We start from the raw sequence: 20,650 nt of genomic DNA, 5'->3' as shown, positions 1-20,650 counted from the left end.
CTATATTATCTACTATTAGATCTATAGTACAAAGAATACCAGTCCCTTACCACACTGCTGAGCCACAGCAACCATAGTATAATGGCGAATCAGGCTGGCTACGAAGGGCAGCGCGCTGGGCCTCAGGTCTTTTATCACAGCAGACATGAATGCTCCAGTCAGGGCCTGTTCAAAAGTTCGGCGGGCAGGTGTGTCTTGTGCCTTATAGCGGTGAGAAATGATGACACTTGGGATCCACTTCTCAGTAAAGCTAATGAAGGAGAAAACCAAACGATGAATGGGATGTCTACATATTAAAAAGGATGACATATTGTGGCAGTGGCATGCAAAATTTTTCAAAAAGCCCAAAAGCAATGTAATATGCATTCACACAACATTTAAATGTATATATATCAATATCTATTGCCTGTCTACAGTCAGTCTCTTTGTTCTTAAATTTTCTGTCTCCTTTCTGTTCCTTCTGAATTCTTTTTGTCCCTGTTGGTATTTTTGTTATTTAATGCAGCTGAAGGCAACTGAGCCATGATGTGATTGAGCGGCTGCTTTCTCCATGCTTGAGCTTGTGTTTTATAATGCCACATGCCAGGGGCAGACCTGATGGATCGTCTCATTTTATTATTGCCATTTAAAAAAACTGCTCTTTGGAGAACGAGGGAGAAAGAGCGTATGATGCTGTGGGAGGGAGGAGGGGTGAGAAAATGGCAGTGGGCATGGTCTACAGAATGTCAGATCAATTGCCCTTCACTCATTCTGGGGCATGCCACAGTATCACTGCTTCGTTCTTCCAATTTGGCATTTCATGTATTGCAGGGGGGGGGGTTTCTCCCATTCTTCCATACTTAGATTGAACAAACACTGAGGCAAAGAGAGATGTTTGAATGATGATGAAGGGAGGGGGAGAAAAAGAGAGAAAATCTTTCAAGTGAGAGAAAAGACAATGCAAATCGAGACGACTGAAGAGGCGATGGCACAGCCCCCGTGATCGTAACTGACACACTTCATTACCCCCATGTGCACAAAGACGTATTTGTGGGCATATGTGTGTTAGTGCATAATGACAGGAGAGTGTAAGGGGCATGGTGTAGAATAAACAGACAGGGGAAAGTCAATTAGCCCCTGCCCGGGGATCAATGATGGTAATGTGACTAACCCACCCGACAACAACCTTCTTTCCTGTTTGTCTGTTCATATATGGGTTTCCGCCTTGCAGCAGAGCCTGCCAGAGGGTGTGTCTGCAAATGTGTAATTAGCAATGCCTGCCCTTGAGAGGGAATTGATGAAGCAGTGTGGGGTGAAGACATCAAGGAGGAAAGAGAAAGTGGGACATTTCAGCAGGTAGCAAGACAGTTGGAGGCGGTGGAGGTAATGTACATAAAAACCTCATGTGAGTGGGAGAGGGCAGACAGGAAAGGTGAAGTAGATGGCAAGGTCAACTTGTGCCAAGTGAAGGTAGAAAAAGGTAGGTGATTAATCAGAGAGTCTGGCTGTGTATCTACTCGAAGGTGCAATTTTATCACTTAAGTGGAAAACCAGTGTAGCAGATACAGCACCGTTTGTCAACTCATTTATCCTAGATAAAACTAAGTGAATGTAAACACTTCCTTAGGTAGTGTCAATGATTTTTCTTTGGTATAAACTCCAACACATCTATAATAGAGCAAATAATTTATTACATCAGGAATGGTACCCAGGTGCCATGTGGCAACAATATTAAAGTGTATGCTCCAGTCAAATCAAAGCAAGAATGTTTACTCACTTGGGATGAGACAGAAGCTGGTAGAGCGAGTGCTTGTTGTCATCCAGACTTGTCATGGCCACCAGGAAACACTTAATGACCTCCCAGGCCTGTCGTCTGTAGTATGGCTCAGTGTTGGCACTCTTCAGGCAATCTAGGGCTGTCTCAATCGCCTTAGAGGAAATGCAGCAAATGTTGCTTCAAAATCTTCAACATTTTCATTCAGAAACTGCAGATTTCTCCGACTCACAATTCCAATATCCTTAAAATTATTAAAATGGGAATTAAATTGCATATGCTACATATGTGATTAATTGGGAGAAGTAACACAGAGCACCATCTGGTTGAGCAAAGGTCATTATCATTTCTACATTATGGGCTGTCAAGCCACGGCAGCTAGGCACTTAAAGGGAGAAAATGAACTAATTAATGCCACTCAGAACAGGGAAGAGAACATGAGGAGGAATACAACAACTGAGAGAGCATGAGAGGAAATGAAGGCACAAGCAAAACTGAACTGTCGACCTGTCAGTGGATTACTATAACCAGATGTGTTAGTCAGGACCGGGCCTCTAACAAATCCTTTAGTGATTAGATATAACTTTTAACCCTCTGGCCTTGTTAAAAATCACTACCCTTTCAGCTTGTTCGTGGCCAAAAATGGCCACCCCTTGTATACGTTTACAAAATGCTATAAAATTCATATATATTAAGAAAAATTCCCACTTTTTTTGACATGATTTTTTAGATTAGTACCAGTGCTGTTCATGAAAATCAAAATTTCATTCAAATTCATAATTTTAACCCTTTAAATACCAGTTAGATCACATAATCCTAGGAACTCATAAATGGAAAAAATCACAAAACCCCAATTTTTTTCCAAATAAAACATGCCATCTGATTTACTTTCTAACCATGATGGAGGTTAGATGCATAGCAATAATTAACAGTATCAATGACTTTTATACATCTTTGTTTTTTTGTGCAGTGACAGAAAAACATAAAAACTTCCTCTCAGCTTGTTCGTGGCCAAAAATGGCCACCCCTTGTTTACGTTTACAAAATGCTATAAAATTCATATATATTAAGAAAAATTCCCACTTTTTTTGACATGATTTTTTAGATTAGTACCAGTGCTGTTCATGAAAATCAAAATTTCATTCAAATTCATAATTTTAACCCTTTAAATACCAGTTAGATCACATAATCCTAGGAACTCATAAATGGAAAAAATCACAAAACCCCAATTTTTTCCAAATAAAACATGCCATCTGATTTACTTTCTAACCATGATGGAGGTTAGATGCATAGCAATAATTAACAGTATCAATGACTTTTATACATCTTTGTTTTTTTGTGCAGTGACAGAAAAACATAAAAACTTCCTCTCAGCTTGTTCGTGGCCAAAAATGGCCACCCCCTGTTTACATTTACAAAATGCTATAAAATTCATATATATTAAGAAAAATTTCCACTTTTTTTGACATGATTTTTTAGATTAGTACCAGTGCTGTTCATCAAGACCAAAATTTCATTCAAATTCATAATTTTAACCCTTTAAATACCAGTTAAATCAAATAATCCTAGGAACTCATAAATGGAAAAAATCACAAAACCCCAATTTTTTTCCAAATAAAACATGCCATCTGATTTACTTTCTAACCATGATGGAGGTTAGATGCATAGCAATAATTAACAGTATCAATGACTTTTATACATCTTTGTTTTTTTGTGCAGTGACAGAAAAACATAAAAACTTCCTCTCAGCTTGTTCGTGGCCAAAAATGGCCACCCCCTGTTTACATTTACAAAATGCTATAAAATTCATATATATTAAGAAAAATTTCCACTTTTTTTGACATGATTTTTTAGATTAGTACCAGTGCTGTTCATCAAGACCAAAATTTCATTCAAATTCATAATTTTAACCCTTTAAATACCAGTTAAATCAAATAATCCTAGGAACTCATAAATGGAAAAAATCACAAAACCCCAATTTTTTTCCAAATAAAACATGCCATCTGATTTACTTTCTAACCATGGTGGAGGTTAGATGTATAACAATAATTAAAAGTATCAATGAGTTTTATGCATCTTTGTTTTTTTGTGCAGTGACAGAAAAACATAAAAACTTCCAAAAATGGCCACCCCCTGTTTACATTTACAAAATGCTATAAAATTCATATATATTAAGAAAAAGTTCCCCTTTTTTGACATGATTTTTTTAGATTAGTATCAGCGCTGTTCATCAAGACCAAAATTTAATTCAAATCCTGACTTTTAACCCTTTAAATCACAGTTAAATTACATAATTTTAATGATTTACAAAGGGATAAAAGCATAAAATCCCCATTTTTTTCCTAAATAATACATGCAAACTGATTTATTTTCTAACCATGATGGAGGTTAGATGCATAGCAATAATTAAAAGTATCAATGAGTTTTATGTATCTTTGGTTTTTTGTGCAGTGACAGAAAAAAAAAAAAAAAATCCCTCTAATTTTGTTCGTGGCCAAAATGGCCACCCATGTTTACGTTTTCAAAATACTATAAAATTCATATATATTAAAACATTTTTCTACTTTCATTGACTTGATGTTTTAGATTAGTATCAGTGCTGTTCATCAAGACCAAAATTTAATTCAAATCCAGACTTTTAACCCTTTAAATACCAGTTAAATTACATAATTTTAATGATTTACAAAGGGATAAAGGGATAAAGGGATAAAAGCATAAAATCCCCATTTTTTTCCTAAATAATACATGCAAACTGATTTATTTTCTAACCATGATGGAGGTTAGATGCATAGCAATAATTAAAAGTATCAATGAGTTTTATGTATCTTTGGTTTTTTGTGCTGTGACAGAAAAACAAAAAAAAACTCTCATTTTGTTCGTGGCCAAAAATGGCCACCCATGTTTACGTTTTCAAAATACTATAAAATTCATATATATTAAAACATTTTTCTACTTTCATTGACTTGATGTTTTAGATTAGTATCAGTGCTGTTCATCAAGACCAAAATTTAATTCAAATCCAGACTTTTAACCCTTTAAATACCAGTTAAATTACATAATTTTAATGATTTACAAAGGGATAAAGGGATAAAGGGATAAAAGCATAAAATCCCCATTTTTTTCCTAAATAATACATGCAAACTGATTTATTTTCTAACCATGATGGAGGTTAGATGCATAGCAATAATTAAAAGTATCAATGAGTTTTATGTATCTTTGGTTTTTTGTGCTGTGACAGAAAAACAAAAAATCCCTCTCATTTTGTTCGTGGCCAAAAATGGCCACCCATGTTTACGTTTTCAAAATACTATAAAATTCATATATATTAAAACATTTTTCTACTTTCATTGACTTGATTTTTAAATTAGCACCAGTCCTAGTCATGAAAACCAAAATATAATTCAAATTTAGATATTATACGCTTTGAACTGGGTGTGGTTCCCAATCAGCCAGAGTTCACACCCAGTTTCACACCTTGGCTCAGGCGATTAGAGGATCATCAGGGGGTCCCTTTGTCCCTCTTGGGGTGGGGGGGACACTCCCACCTTCTTGCCATATTGCCAGAATAAATGGTCTGGAAGCTGTTAGGTTGACTTACAGCAGTAGCAACGTCTGCACCTGCATAAACTCCAGGACACGTTTACAAACAGTGTTTGTTGTTGTTTGCGCTGCAGCTGCAGGTTTGAACTGTGCAAAATGTCCTGTGATTGGGGGTTTTTTGTTTTTGTTTTTGTTTCTAGAGTTAATATTTTGGGTATGGTCTCTTTTTATGAAAAATACAAGAGTAAAAGTGCTTTTCACATGTGCTTCAAAGCTAAGTTTGACTGGGAACCTCAAAGCTCAATATCCTGCATCCACAGGAATTCACTGCAGCCTATGTAATGTTTGATGCGTCATTATTTATTCCAGTCTATCTTGCAAATACATGTTTGTGCTGCAATGTCATGCACAAACACAAACTATCAGATCCTTAAGACCAAACCTATGTCAAAATTGTTTCATTATATTGGTCCATTGGAGTGTGGTAACCCATCAACCCCACCTAGTGGAAACCAAGAATATTACATGAAATTGCTTGCTTGGCAGAAAATGGGCCAAGGATGTCATGTGGTAGAAAAAATGAAAAACTACAATTTTCATGTGTTGAGTTTAGAATGAAAGCAATTTTACCTAAATTGCATGCTATAGTACTGCCAGTAACAAGGAATCAAAAAAGGTGGTTATAATGGGTTTCAATTGGCCAAAAATGGCCACGATCAGTAAAACAGGAACAAATTGGTGTATAGTGAATATTATTGACATTATTAAGTTGAAATGTTGAAAATTTAAAAAATTTTTAAAAAATGCACACCTTTGGAAAGTTTCATTCCATTTGCATTAACAGAACAAAAATGGTTGAAAACCGAATAAAGAAAGTGGCCAAAAATGGCCAGATAGAGACCAGAGGGTTAAAAGTACAATGTGTTAGAGAAGATTTCTCAGCTGATATGGTAAAAGACAGTTGGACAAGAGCTAAAGAAGACAAATAAAAGCTAGAAAATACAAATATATTAAATTCAGTTACACTGTGCCATTTCTACCTGTTGTACCACACCAAGTTATGCATACTTGTATTTTTTATTTTTTTTATCTCAGTCTATATAACAGCACCTTCAGTTGCCCTTCCCTAATGTGCCAGCAAACCGCATGGCTGCATCTCAAGCCTGCCAGAGATTTATGCCTTTAGCCATAACATGTGGCTGTGCAGCATGTGACAGTCTGTGTGGGTTTCTGTGGGCTGCCTGTGCCCATGATGATGATGGCAAACACGCAGACTGATAGCCAAAAAGAAGGAGCAGCCATTAGTGAGAGTAAATAATGCCGTCATGGTGGCCCACACTAGATTGATGATTACTGACTGGGGATGAGGAGGAGAAACAAGAGATGAATTTAATTACCTGGAGGACACACACATCTCCTCACTCACTTTCTCTTTCACACACACAAAACTGTGACAAAGACATATTGCTCCCAGTGGAGAACAATAATGAGGAATATCAAACTCTTTTACGTTTAATTCTTTCCTTCTAAAAGTAAATCAAAAAAGGAAAAAAGGGGGAAGAACGAGTCCAACTGGTATAAGAAAGTGCTATAAAGTGAAATACTCCCAAATCTTTTCTCTTTGGCAAAAAGCTAAACAACATTGAGGATAGCATAAGGCCTTTTCCTGGCTCAAAATCGACCTGTGCCGGGGTAATTACGTACATAAAAATATGACATATTTTAACGCAAAATCTATGCATTTTTCTTCACAGAAATATCTACAAAGAAGAAAAGAAAAGGGCACAAAAAGACCTGATCATATTTTACCTTCTCCATGGGTAGCTGTATGGATGCTTTGCAGTCAGTGAATTCAGCCTTGATGCTGGGCCCCTGGACCTCAGTCACTACATAATGTAGTCTCTGAGACTCCTTGAGCATCTTCCTGTTGCTGCCTCCAAACTTTCCCAACACCCGATACGCTACATGGGAGATGCTTTCTGCTGGATTACGGAGAGTACGCCACAAAGCCTGGAGCAAAGAGTAGGAAGGGAATAAACTATAATTTTAAGAAAAACACCAGGTACATTGAGGGGGAACGTGGCTATATGGAAGCTTTTCAGTTATCCTTGTATATAATCAATAAAACATTTTCATTCTCTTCTGTGAGAAGAGAAAAAACTGTAATCATTATCACAAAAACAATGCCCTACCTGCATGAGTTCAGCCCTGACAGGTTGGATGTGATCGTAAAGGAAGTCAGGTTGTAGGTTGTCCACACACAGCTCCAGGGTACGAAGGCCTTGGCTGACCAAAGTCTGAGAGCCGTTGAGCGCAGATACCAGTGGATCCATTAGCATGGGTAAATATGGCAACAAGGAGCTCAGACGCACTGGCACTGTCAGACAGAGCTCCACAAACAGATCCTTCATGTGCTGCTTGTGAAGGCCACTCTGCAGCATGTTCAATCCTAATAGAAATGGAAATAGGTGCTTACAATATTTCATACATGAGTTGTCTGTAATTCAGAGTAATGCTGTGTGTGGTTTTTACCTTGTAGCAGGTTAGGCAGAAGGGGTAGAAACTCTTGGTACAGAAGGTCGTGGCTGCCTCCACCAATGGAACGGAAGAGAGCACGGAGAAGCAGGAAGTAGTTGTAGGGCTCCTTAGCTGATTGAGCCAGTTCCATGGAGCTGTTTACTATCTTGTGGAGGTGCGGCTGATGAAAAGGTAAAGTCTTATCAGTAAAACATGGCAATGGTACAGTAAAATAGTCTGCCACTACGCCCCCAAAAAAACTAAAAGAAATATCCATTTACCTTGAGCATCTGCTCATTCTCAGCAGCAAACAGTGATACTGAGCCAAAAACAAGTTTAAAGAGCTTGAGGTAGAGGTTTGAGAGCTCAACATTGGAGCCCATCTCTGGCAGTCTTTCAAGAAGATACTCTACTAGGATCGTGGCAAACAGAGCAGACGTTGAGATGTTGGCCAGGAACGAATTTGCCACGATCTAGAAAACAAAAGAGAACAAGAAATGGAATTTGAGCAAGTGATTAATCAAGACCAAAGACCTTATCCCATGTTATTTTCTCTAGATAGGTGAGACAAGACATACCTGCAGTGCGTAGTTCTTCGAGATCCTCTCCACCATGTAGGGAACGGTGGTCTGAAAAATCTCTTTAAATGTAAGAGGGTTCATCATGGTGAAGACCCCAGCAAAGTGCTCCAAAACTTCCTTCTCCTCCTTCATGCGTACAGTCTGGCAGTTAGCCACCCTGATGTATGTCTGCTGATTATTTGCCACCTGCACCTGGTCATGATACACATGAATTATACCACTACTTCATGATTGTCTGTTATGAGACACCATCACCCCTGCAGTACAGTCAGTTTTTATTAGGTTGTACCTGGTAGATGTCCAAGGCCTGCATGGCATATTTGACCAGCTTAATGTAGATCTGAGTCTCCTTAGGCTGGAGCTGCTTGTTAGGAATGAATTGGGCCTCTGTTAAAGGGGGGGGGGGGGGGGGGGGGGGGGGGGGGGAAATCACACATTTTGAGATGATAAAATCTTGAATTTCCTTATGAAATTATTGTTACATGTCCATTTATACATTTTTCTAGATGCTTTTTAATCAGGCAAATATAGTCTAGCATGTGGGATTTCATTAGATATCAATAGGTAAGTGCCACTTGTGCACAAAGTTACTTCTATTCCCCATCTTTGTTTTGTGTCCCCACTCACCTCCAGGTGCTTTGCAAGAGGTGATACCCCAAGTAATTGTCTTCACTCCGCACACTAAGGTCTTGACCAAACTGCGGCAATCCGACACCTGAAAGGTCTGCTTGTCTTCCTTCTCACCACCTCGGTCAAAGGGCGTTGCAGGTGGTTGAGGTGTCACAGTAACAGGAGTTGGAGGAGCAGGTGGTGGAATGGCAGGGGTGGTGGATGGAGTGGGTGTGGCTGGCACCGCAGGTATCGCCCCTGGATCAACAACACCCATCTCTGACTGAGGTTTGCATTTCTTGAAGATGGACACAAGCTGGTAGCGTGCAATGGTGTGAAATTTAAGTACAAACACCTGTTGATAAAGATAATTAAAGAATTAAAAATAAAATTGTCTGTTGAAATAAATAAGACTTTTCAAATGATCCTTGTGCAACCCACCTCCAGCATCCTCATCAGGATGTCTCGCCCATTTCCGTTCTCTTGCTCTGATTTTGAGCGGATACAATCCACCAGGTTGAGCAGCAGCTTGCAGGACATGGTCTGAATGTTACTGGGAAGTGACTCGTCGTCAATGTTTTTAGCGAAGAGCTGCACAGCTAGAGATAAATCTGTCAGGGTCAAGTTCTGGCGCACATGATGCACCAGGTCAGCTAGTGTGCTGTAGGCCAAGGGTCTAGAAAATAAGACAGATATGTAACTGTGACATTTGGAGGTGAATCATAATCATATTTCATTACTAAATAGTGGTACAAACTGAACAGACTGGCTTAGTGAGGAAGCCGTATTTTCTAAAAGGCAGAGAAAAGCAATCAAAGAGGCTGAAAGAAGGAAAGGATATGGAAAGTAGCTTTGGGATGAAGAGAGAAAGGGAGAGAGAAGACAAGCTAATGAGTGACAATGATAATCCTGCCAGATCTCATCCAGCTGCCGTGCTTCCTATGTATTACTAATGTGAAATGACAGGCATTTTGTTGATGAGGTGAGCCAGTTTGGCAACTGAGGCGGGTCAAGGAGGTTTTGCAATCGAACTAAAGGAGGATGTGCAAGCAGCCTGCACTCTGGAGACGAGGGTGTACATGACAACTTGACAGTGCCTTCTGTGCTGCAGTGTTTTCAGTCAGCTTCCTTGAGAATTTTGCAGTACTGAGAACTACCTGATTAATATGCTAGGACACTTAACATGCACCTGGCTGAGAAATCATCCATGAGAAAGAGGCTGTTCTGACACAGAGGAGTTTGAATGATCGTGACTACACATACAAAGAACTTACCTAAGCGTCTCCCGAGCAGTGTAGCCAGAACCGATGAGGATGGACTCATCAAAAAGTTTGTCCATACATGGGATAAACTCTGAAACACAATGAAGTAGATATTGTGAATTCAGAGCTGATAGTTGCACCTGAAACAGCAGCTGATGGGTGACAGAATTAAATAAAAGCAGTAAAAAAAAATATATTAAGAGGGTGTTACTGGAAATGCTTTTATTTGTGATTAATACAAGAAAAAAAAAAACTACATGCCATTTGGTTTGTTTAATATTATAAATTTAGCACTGTGCCTGACACTGCTTTGTCAGCAGGAGGTCAACAGCAAACACCTAACAGCATTGGTAAATCTGTCACAGAAAATAAGCCAAAATCAGTAAAAGTGGTTTGACCTGCAGCAGAAGAAGTAACTTACAGTAAAATGCAGAAAATCATCCAAAATGTGTCGTGCTATGTCAAGGCTTCACTGATGGATGGTTGTGCTTTCATTCCATTTCATCTACAGTCTCACTTTTAACCTCTCAGTCACCAATTCAAAATGAGATTCTATAGCTACATTTTGACAGCTAATAAAAATTTTATTTTGGAAAGGGTGAAATGTGTAAGCTCAAGTATGCCTTGGAAAGGATCCAGGCTGCTGGTGTTTTTCACTAGAACAAACACATTAAGTTACACTTAGCATTAACGTTTTAGAAAAAGGCAAAACGTGTCTAGTGCCAAAAAAAGAAAAAAAAAAGAAAAAAAAGACTTTAAGACTGTAAAAAATATTTTCGAGACTTCAGATCATTCTTTGTTAGGATGGATTACACAGAATGTGTTTGTGTCCATATACGTACGGCTACGCAGGTCAGTTGTGAGGATGTGCTTGGCTGCAATGAGCAGTTCTTTGCGGAGATGAGCAGTCTCAGAGGGGCAATTGGTCAGCAACTGCAGCATACCCTTTACCATCTGTTGAGAGTACTTTGCTACCAAGTCCTAATATGGTAGACAAACATATACAGTATGATTAATGATTAGGATTATTTTAAAACTGATCATTCCGAGGGCAGTCACACACCAAAAAAACAAAACAAAACAAAAAAAGAAGGCAGTAATAATACAAGGAAAATCTTTTTCAAGCTTTTTCTTTGCAATACGGACAGCCACACACACACAAACACACACAAACACACACAAACACAGAAAAGCTTGCTAATATAATTCCTGTAAGTGGGTTCTAATTTCTGTCAGTGTTTCTGAAATCAGTACAAGTTGTCTTGGTGGTAAATTCAGAGAAGCTATCTGTGCTATTATTATTTTGGTTCAAGAAACTAAAGCAAGTGTAACTCAGTTTTAGCTTCGTTTTTCCATTGTCTTCCAAATACTGAACAGAATATAGTACACATTTTCCTGCCAATCACAACAGCTATGTGCAGAAACAAAATTCAAACACGTGCAAATGATTCACAACATCATGACACATACAAAGCTGCATCTAAAATGACATTTATGTTACTTCACTCAGCAGGATCAAATGACACTGTTTTGCAGTGTCATTAACCATCAATAAGAAGTACCTGGTAGATTCGAATGATGTAGGCCAGGAATGACAGTGTCTTGATCTGGGCAGCAATGAAGTCTGCATACAGCTCCTTGTTATAAAGCTTGTGTTGCCTAAAAAAAAGAAACAAAAAAGTAATTTAGTCCCATCAAAACACTGATGACAGTGTTAATGATGATGTATGCCTGCAGTAATTACAGAGGTTAAAATCGTGGGAGTCAATTCTACAAGGGTGACTTATTTGCTTGCGTCACAGCTATTACTGAATGAAGCAGAAACTGTTTCTCTGTACCTGCTAGAGACTGCTGAGGTATTTTGTGTTAAATTAATTCTGCTCCATTTCCCTTCCTCTCCCCACCCAGAAAAGTCTCGTATCTTACTAAAACAACAATTTTTTTTTTAACAATTTTACCTTTCCCAAGTAGGTTTTAGCAAGCAAAGAGCCAAGCAACACTGTCAGCTAACTTGGCATTAGCAAAAAGAAAGAAGGAAGGAAGGAAGGAAGGAAGAAAGAAAGAACGAAAGAAAGAACGAAAGAAAGAACGAACGAAAGAAAGAACAAAAGAAAGAAAGAAAGAAAATGAAATCAGTTCCTCAAACCCATTTCAAAGGCTGTAAATTGGAAATAAAATGTATTACTCAAACTCGTATCTGAGATACACTCCCACAGCTCACACAGATGCTTTTAGCCGGATATACTTTACCTGGCCTGGGGAGACACTTGAAGCATGATGGTGTTCATGATGAGAGGCACAAATTCTGACACCACATTGTGAATATTTAGTTTGTACAGCTGAGGAGACAGAGCAAACATACAACCTGAGTTACTACACCAAAAAAAACTCCAACATTTTGATATATCCATTGTAATATATATATCAAAATACATTGCTGTTATTTAGTGTTTCCTTTGCATTTAGATTACAAGTTTTAAACATAATATATTATAAAATGTTTTATAAGCAAGAAAACGTCTCATTTTGAAGCAACCGTCATTCTTTTTTTCTCATTCTGGAACAACGTCACTTTATTTTCCTGTGTGAACAGATGTGTATATTACAAAAGTTCAAGAGTATTACACTCACTTGATACATCAGCACCACTATGATAGGCAGCTCTGCTAGCACCTTGAGAGACAAGGACCCCCGCGGGATGATGGTGTGCTTGAGGCAGAAAGAAAAGGACAAATGTAAGTCCTGAGTGACACACAAGCTGGACATAAAAACTGTTTCCAGGAAATGCAATACTGCTGCATAAAGAGGAGGTAAATAGCTCAGTGGAGTAATAACAGCTACTGTTTGCGTTCACATTTTCTGGATTTTTGGAGTTATGCTTCCACTATATTTTTTGTCCAATGAAGACCAGAATGCATTTTAAGGAAAAGAGTTTATGAAATTTACATTTAATAATGGACAAAGTTTCCCAGCGAGACAAAAATTATATGCAGCATCAGATTAAACTGACAAAACTGTATGGCTTATAAATGTTCAGTTTACCCGTAGCAGAGAATTCATTACTATAATAATGCTGAATCCTTGTGTGTCTAAAATGTAAAACAGGTCGCTGCTTTAAAAATAAGAGCACAATGTATTATTTAATACATTTTATATCATGGTATTGTTGCAGTTGCTCTTATTGTATCAAAACAGTGCACTACTACCCTCCACTGGCTGCAGGCAGTACTGTAAAAAGTAGACAGTATTAAGTAGAAACAACAGCTAGAAAGGGGCGGTTAGCTCACTGTTCGTGTTTCACTATCTTCCCTCTCAGGTGCAGTCTTAACCAGCACTGATGTGATCATCCCCACCATTTCTGGTGAGGGAACTGTGTTTTCTGCTATCACCTGTGGATTCTCAAAATACCTCGCCTAGAAGAAAGTAGAAATAGAAGGAAATTACGACTTGATAAAGATACAGGTGGCAAGGAAGGCGAGCAGTGAGAGAAAACAATGGCAACTTAAAAGTGCTTTCACTAAAAACAGAGTCACATCAGAACCAACACTTTTACTATCACTATACCCAAAACCACCTGGTGAAAAGCCTGTACTTACAACAACTTTAGGAAGGTCTTTGTAAATCTGTTTCACAAAGTCCAAAAAGTGGTGAATCTGGGAAGAGAAGAATACAGTAAACGTGTTGATCTAATACACACAAACTACGTAAATGTTCTAATTTTCATGAAAAGTTACACAATAACGTCTGCCCCTGCCGTCTCTTATTCAAGTCTTGTTCTTCTAAACATGTTTAGTTTGCTAGTCATATTTTTATTGATCACTGTGTGTTTTAAGAGATAAAGTATTTACTGTATTTATTAATTATGACTTGGTGTTCATCACATCTAATGACCATTTATAAAAAAAAGTGTCCTTCAAGAGATCATAATATTTCTTCATTAAGGACAGCATTTATGGTAAATGGCCTGCTTTACTTAGTCCCTAAGGACCCCAGAGTGTTTCACAGTCATTCACCCATTCACACACACATTCACACACTGGTGATGGCAAGCTTTATTGTAGCCACAGCTGCCCTGGGGCGCACTAACAGAGGCGAGGCTGCCGGACACTGGCGCCACCGGGCCCTCTGACCATCACCAGTAGGCAACGGGTGAAGTGTCTTGCCCAAGGACACAACGACCGAGACTGTTGGAGCCAGGGCTCGAACCGGCAACCTTCCTATTACAAGACGAACTGCCATCTCTTGAGCCACGATCATTATGACCAATGATCAGGGTTTTTTTTAACTGATTATTAGTTAACTAAGAATTCAGACTGAAGACACACATAATATCAGCATCATCACTTTCTCAAATGTCATTACAATGCCCAACAAACTTTAAACACAGAACACAGAGATGCTCACCTCCTGAGAGATTGGAGGCCGGAACTGTTTGTGTAACTCAATAATGATGCGAAGGCATATCAGCACATTTTCCTCACTTTCAATCTAGAAAAACAAACAAACAAACAAACAAACAAACAAACAAAGGGGGAAATATAAACATAAAAAGCAGCCACCTGACTTCATGTGTGCAATGCATAATTACATATATGATAAATTACTAATTCCTACTATTCACAGTGAGTGGTAAAAATCAAACATCAAGATGCAAAATATTTACAGTAAGAATATTGACAATATAATTTTAAAGCACTTGACAGGTACAAAGCCATAAAAATCAAGATGTTGTAAGAAAATAGGGGTTCATACCTCCAGGAAGCGGAACATCACAGAGAGGATGTTCTTGGTGTGGGGACGAAGGTGCTCATTTGTTGGAATGCGATGGATGATTTCCAGCACTAGCTTTCGCAATTGCTTAAAAAATTTAAATAAAATGAAATAAATAACAAGTAATCACGTTTAAATTAAGAATTCAAACTTGATTACACTCATATCATTTCAATTCAATTCACTTCAATTTTATTTATATAGCGTCAAATCACAACAGTTGCCTCAAGGTGCTTTATATTGTAAGGTAAATATCCTACAATAATACAACTTTGATTAAATCCAACAGTCACTAAATTCATTAGATGTGTTATAATGAATTTAATTGACTAATATACCACAAACATTTAACAGCTCTGTAAGGGGTGAAAATCCATGCTTAAACATTAAGTTTGGGTAACTCAATCAATTCATGCAGCTTTCTCTGGTTCTGCAGTTCTGTTCATCCATCTACACTGTTGTGCTGTCAGGTGATAAGCTTTGTTGATATTAGCTGTAGATTTTTCTGCACACTACTGAATATAATGGAAATAAGTTAAAGTAACTCAGTCACTCAAATTGTGCATTTTCCTCTGGCCTGCAGTGCTGTTCATCCATGTAGATTGTTTTGGTGTAAATTGATTAGCTTGGGTGTTATCAGTTGTAGAGATGTCGGCATTTAAAAAACACTTTCCTTGTGGTGCTTCTAAGCAAAACCTCATGACTCAATTACTGTAACAGTGTCCTGTTGATTTAATCAAGTGGTGCTTTTTGTAGCAAAAAGATGTGCTATTAGTTCTATTATAACAAAGAGAAACCAGACACCTTTACATTAGGTATGTTAAAGACTCACACCAATCTAGATAGATAACACATCTTTTTAAAGTTACCTGTGTTGGTTTTTCTTGAAGAAACTGCACCTCTCCATCCTGAAGAAATGTAAGGAAGCGAGGGATGATATGTTCTAAGAAGGTGGAGTACTGAGGTGAAGAGGTCACATTCTGAAATAGTCAAGTACAAAAAAAAGAGCAACTTTGTTACAAGCATTTTCATGTTTCTGCAGGCTTACATTAATACATTAGAAGTTCTCATCTGATAACCTAACATCCCATGGTAATGACCAATAGGGCTTCTGGTGTAGCACGCATTACCAAGCTAATAGACAATATTACCTATACCAATACTTTACTTTATATTCCATCTGTGGGTCTTTATTTACAGTACACATATGAAGGCAAGTCAATTTTAAATAACAAAACTGTGTTATAGACAGTTATTTAGAGATTTCCTTTTCAAGGTTTGTTTACCTACATGCATCCAAAACCCACTCAGATATAATTTCTCATGACTAATGGTGCCACAAATAGATTACAAGTAAAAATCAAAATGTTTCCTGTATTAAAACATTTTCATCTTTGCAATTATTCTCAACATTTATAATACAAATATTTGTAAGGTTAGGATTCCAGTTACCACTCAAAATCTAACACAATTACATTTTAGTAAGATCCACAAAACCTACCAAAAATCCACCATAATCTATCTTTAGAGACAAAGAAAATGAATCTACTCCATCACAGATTGGAAACATTCATCAAACTCACCTCAAAGTTCTCGCTGACCTCCTGCATCATCTTCAGTTTAGTTTCATCAGCTGGAAGTTGAAGGACAAGAGTGTCACCATTAATCAAACTTGCTAATGATACAGTCCCAGGTGTCGTTGTTATCTCCATGTGCTCAGCAGGGGCTCTCAGATCTTATCAGTTTTACTTTCAGCGTCCAGGCTAATCAAAAGGTACATCAAGAATCACACAGACACACACGCACACACTCACAAGCACTCTCCCACACATACGTACCTTTGACTGGACTAAAGCATATCGCTCTCATCACATCGCTCATGCTAAGCACAGGGACCTCATCTGAGCAATTTTGGACACACCAAACAGGAGTAACGAGCTGCATCTAATAACTAATGTGCATAAGAAATGTGCATTTCTCACATTAACTATTCCCTTGCCCACCAAAAAATGTGTACATTTATTGTTTCATATACTAATTGCAAAATTCTGGGTGGACCCTGAAGTTTAAAGTAACAATTTCGCCAACAGCCACTGCTACTGATATTTCGGTGTTTTGTTGTTATTGTCATCTATCTCGCTCTTTATAAACAAGGAATCAAGGAAATCTGCACCATATAAGATAACTGAATCTTTTAAAGTTGCTCAGCGACTCATCACATTACCTATGAACATTTAGCTTGTGCAAAATTGATTACCGTTAACTATTGTCATTGGCAAATGTTACTCTCTTTTTGATTAATGGCATATATCAGTGAACAAGGCCAAAATCAACTGACACGTCCACAACACTTTTATAAAAAAAAAAAACTAATGCACACACATCTTCCTCCTAATAACCGTTAAATATGTATGCCAAGTATCCATACATAAATTGGATAATGCCTCTAAATCCCAACAATTTATCTGTAACTGCTGGATTACTGTTGGATAAAACCTTTTAAACCCATAAGGGCATTTATGTGTTTAGAGGCTTAAAAATACATTTGCAGCTATTCAAACAATAAATCTGCCTTTGAAACAGTAATTCTCACAAAATCAAATAGATATTTTCTAAAACTAAGTAATTTTTTCCAGATTTTTCAAACATCTGACACCAAAAAATACACAGCAAGGTTTATGAACTTACGTGTGTTCGTATCTGTTAGAGCTGCCACAAACTGCAGGTACTTCTTCATAAGTGTGGTCTGGTCCACCACAGTGGGACTGGGCGCGGGTACAAAGGCCATGGTGGCAGCACGGACAGACTGGGATGCAGTCTGCACAGGTCTACGCGATCACTTTGAGCTCATGTACACTACCTGCAAGAGGAGATAAATTACTTTCCTTATCTTTGCATGAAAAAAAACAGAATATGTATCTGATGAGCATTCAGGTAAAATTAGTTTGTAACAGGAAACCTACTGCGTCCCACCAACAAACCGGTAACGTCCATAATAAATAACATGCCAATAAATGGGCGCAGAGTGATGACATCATTATGCATCAGCTAGCACAATTTCTGTGCACTCTAATAGCGTTTGAAAATTTAAATGAAAAAACTTGGGGTTTCGGCATAAAACTGGAACCAATGTTTTGTTAAGACGCATTACAATCTTAATGATTTACTCAATGAAACACAAATTTATACACATTTATTTTAGAGAACCAGCTGTCGAACGGCAATGCTAAGCTAGTTTCGTTAAAGAAAGAAAGCGCTCGCGCATCCCAGAACATTAAACTCCTTTAAAGAGACTATAAACAAGAGCCACAAAAAATAAAGCACATTTGCTTCATCTAAAACTTACCCCAAAAAAAGACTCCAAAAAACTGCTCATATTTATCCAAAGTTTGTAAGAGAGAGCGAATCTTTCACTTACCAAACGCCACAGACAGGAAACTGTCCCTCGCCTGTATGCGCCGTGCTCGCGCTCCCGTTTGCGCCCAACGATGTGTGATATCTCTCCGCGCAATGCATATTATAGCTTCTTTTTTAACAATGAAATATGGTATTATGATATCTGTTTAGCATTTATATGTGCATAATAGTGACAAATTTGTTATTCAGCTCTACAATAATATATGTTTTAAATGAAAAGCTGTTATCCTAGTTCCCGCGGAAGAATATATAGTGTAAAACAGTAGCTATAAGACCATCATTTTCGATGGTCTTCTGGCTCCTAGGCTTCTACAGTAGAGGAAGTAGTAGGCTAAGTAACATGGTTCCTGGAGGTAATAGGCTTCCCACTGGGGTAGACGTTTGGTTTCACCTTGAATAAATATAATATCAGTGGTCTTTGTGCACACAATATATATTCAAATATAAGCAATTATTAATAGAGGACTTCAGATAGAAGTTTGTACTGCAGGCTTCGTTTTAAAAATAGGCAATTTGAAGCTTCTTTTTTTTTCTTTTTTTTTAGTTATATGGATACCTGCTTGCCATGCTATTCCACTGATGGGACAATACAATACAATAAATAACTACTGTAATTAATAACAGGTCGTGAGTTTGCATTTTGGAAAGCCAACACACATGTAGATACCTTTCAAATGTTAGCAAAATAATGTTTTAAGGGATGTGTTTACACGGAGTTGAACAGATTGTGCATCAGTAGCAGTGCTGGAGGACAGTAAACGTTGTCCAGGGGGATATTGCTCTACATAGCAAAAGATCAATAGATAATATTAATAACTAATCACTAGTGTATGCGGAATTGTATTTAACTGGCCATGGGATGGAGTGATATTTAATCTAAATTAAGTTTATTGACTAATTTGTTCCATGTCTTCTTGTTGCTTTTGTTAGTTATCGTGAGCTGTTTTAACCACAAGATGGCAGCCTACTGAAGCTGTTTCTGGAGTCTATCCATGTTCTGAAATTACCAGTGCTCAAAGTAAAGTGAATGTGATGCCATCCTTTATTAATAATGAAACGTCACAGACTGCAAAGCTTTACTGACACATTACTCTCACCTGATGCCAGGTTATGTGATTTTTACGGAGAGCAAAAGTGGAATCATATGCTTCAAGTTGTTTCTTTGTTGTTGTTGTTTTGTTTTTTAATTAATCCAGGGATCCAGCAATGACCTGACACTGACATGAGAAATCAATCTGGCCCTTCAGTTGAATTCTCACCTGTTCACTGAAGCCTCAATAGAAATGCTCTCAATGGAAGACATTCAAGCTCATTTGAATAATACAAACTCTGTTTTTGCCTGTATTCCCATCACCTATTTCCCATTTTCCCAGCAAAATATATTTAAAAAACTAAAGATGCCCCCATACTTTGCCACCTTACTGTATTAATAACTAAAGTTATATATTTTGCAATGAATGTTAACAGTGTTCATTGATCCTCTTGACTCTGTGAAATGAGTCACAAGCTAAACAGTTATTCTATGAGATCAGAGCATGTAACCTTTTCATGATCATTTTTAAAACAGCCCCGACTTTCATTTTGACCACATTAAGTTGCTGTCATGCACGCTTTTGTGGTTCACAAATGACAGTGTAGGGATAAGGCTTGAGATTTCTTTTTTTTTTCTTCATAATGCTTGTTTTAATAGCTCTGGAAATAATGAAGTCTGGTTGAAAGATGATCATTATTTATCTTGCATAATCTATCAAGCCTGTGTCCTACCCACAAGCTTTGCTAATGGGTTTTAATTCCCTCCTTCACAGCCCTCCTCCTCCTCCTTCCATAGACTCGAGCCACTGGCACAAAGACTGCAGAATGAGATATCCCTCTCACTGAATGCCACATATGATGTAAGAGTTAATCTGACATATGATATGACTTTCTCATTCTCCTTTGCACTCTATGTTCCCTAAGTAATAATGATCTGCTAAAAGATGTTTGTCTCTGGCTTATTGCGCTGTCCTGTTTGTTTCATCAGTGTTTTTTTTCTTTCTCTCCCTGATGGGGGCTTTATCCTGAGAGGGAAGAGTGGATGACACACTGGTTTCCAAAACCACTCATCTATCCATTAGATATGTGTTTTTCTCAGTGCTCTGCAGCGACTGGTGATGCCCTTATGATGAAGCCGCATCGCCCCTGCATTATTTCTTCCATAGAAA

General features: G+C 37.9%; 1 protein-coding gene across 3 annotated transcripts in view; it reads right to left on the bottom strand.

Moving 5' to 3' along the window:
* Positions 1–18,543, bottom strand: part of trrap (transformation/transcription domain-associated protein) — an 83,584-nt gene extending 65,041 nt beyond the window's left edge. For 2 of the 3 annotated variants that reach the window (XM_085170138.1, XM_085170141.1), the window contains exons 1-23: positions 18,451–18,543; positions 17,721–17,892; positions 16,616–16,665; positions 15,902–16,012; positions 15,015–15,119; positions 14,667–14,750; positions 13,859–13,915; positions 13,550–13,675; positions 12,894–12,971; positions 12,513–12,601; positions 11,825–11,921; positions 11,105–11,243; positions 10,275–10,353; positions 9,442–9,676; positions 9,019–9,355; positions 8,681–8,778; positions 8,389–8,583; positions 8,092–8,283; positions 7,826–7,991; positions 7,486–7,742; positions 7,103–7,303; positions 1,757–1,908; positions 51–250 (exon numbers count right to left, since the gene is read on the bottom strand). In XM_085170138.1, coding sequence (XP_085026264.1) covers positions 51–250; positions 1,757–1,908; positions 7,103–7,303; positions 7,486–7,742; positions 7,826–7,991; positions 8,092–8,283; positions 8,389–8,583; positions 8,681–8,778; positions 9,019–9,355; positions 9,442–9,676; positions 10,275–10,353; positions 11,105–11,243; positions 11,825–11,921; positions 12,513–12,601; positions 12,894–12,971; positions 13,550–13,675; positions 13,859–13,915; positions 14,667–14,750; positions 15,015–15,119; positions 15,902–16,012; positions 16,616–16,665; positions 17,721–17,820 — 3,148 coding nt within the window. In that variant the 5' untranslated portion in view covers positions 17,821–17,892; positions 18,451–18,543. Of the gene's footprint in view, positions 1–50; positions 251–1,756; positions 1,909–7,102; positions 7,304–7,485; positions 7,743–7,825; positions 7,992–8,091; positions 8,284–8,388; positions 8,584–8,680; positions 8,779–9,018; positions 9,356–9,441; positions 9,677–10,274; positions 10,354–11,104; positions 11,244–11,824; positions 11,922–12,512; positions 12,602–12,893; positions 12,972–13,549; positions 13,676–13,858; positions 13,916–14,666; positions 14,751–15,014; positions 15,120–15,901; positions 16,013–16,615; positions 16,666–17,720; positions 17,893–18,378 lie in introns of all 3 variants that reach the window. The other variant, XM_085170139.1, reaches the window with a different exon arrangement.
* Positions 18,544–20,650: the final 2,107 nt, after the last annotated feature.

Source organism: Neolamprologus multifasciatus, chromosome 8, assembly GCF_963576455.1.
Source record: "Neolamprologus multifasciatus chromosome 8, fNeoMul1.2, whole genome shotgun sequence".
Taxonomy (NCBI): Eukaryota; Metazoa; Chordata; class Actinopteri; order Cichliformes; family Cichlidae; genus Neolamprologus; species Neolamprologus multifasciatus.
This window is presented reverse-complemented; position numbering and strand designations above follow the sequence as displayed.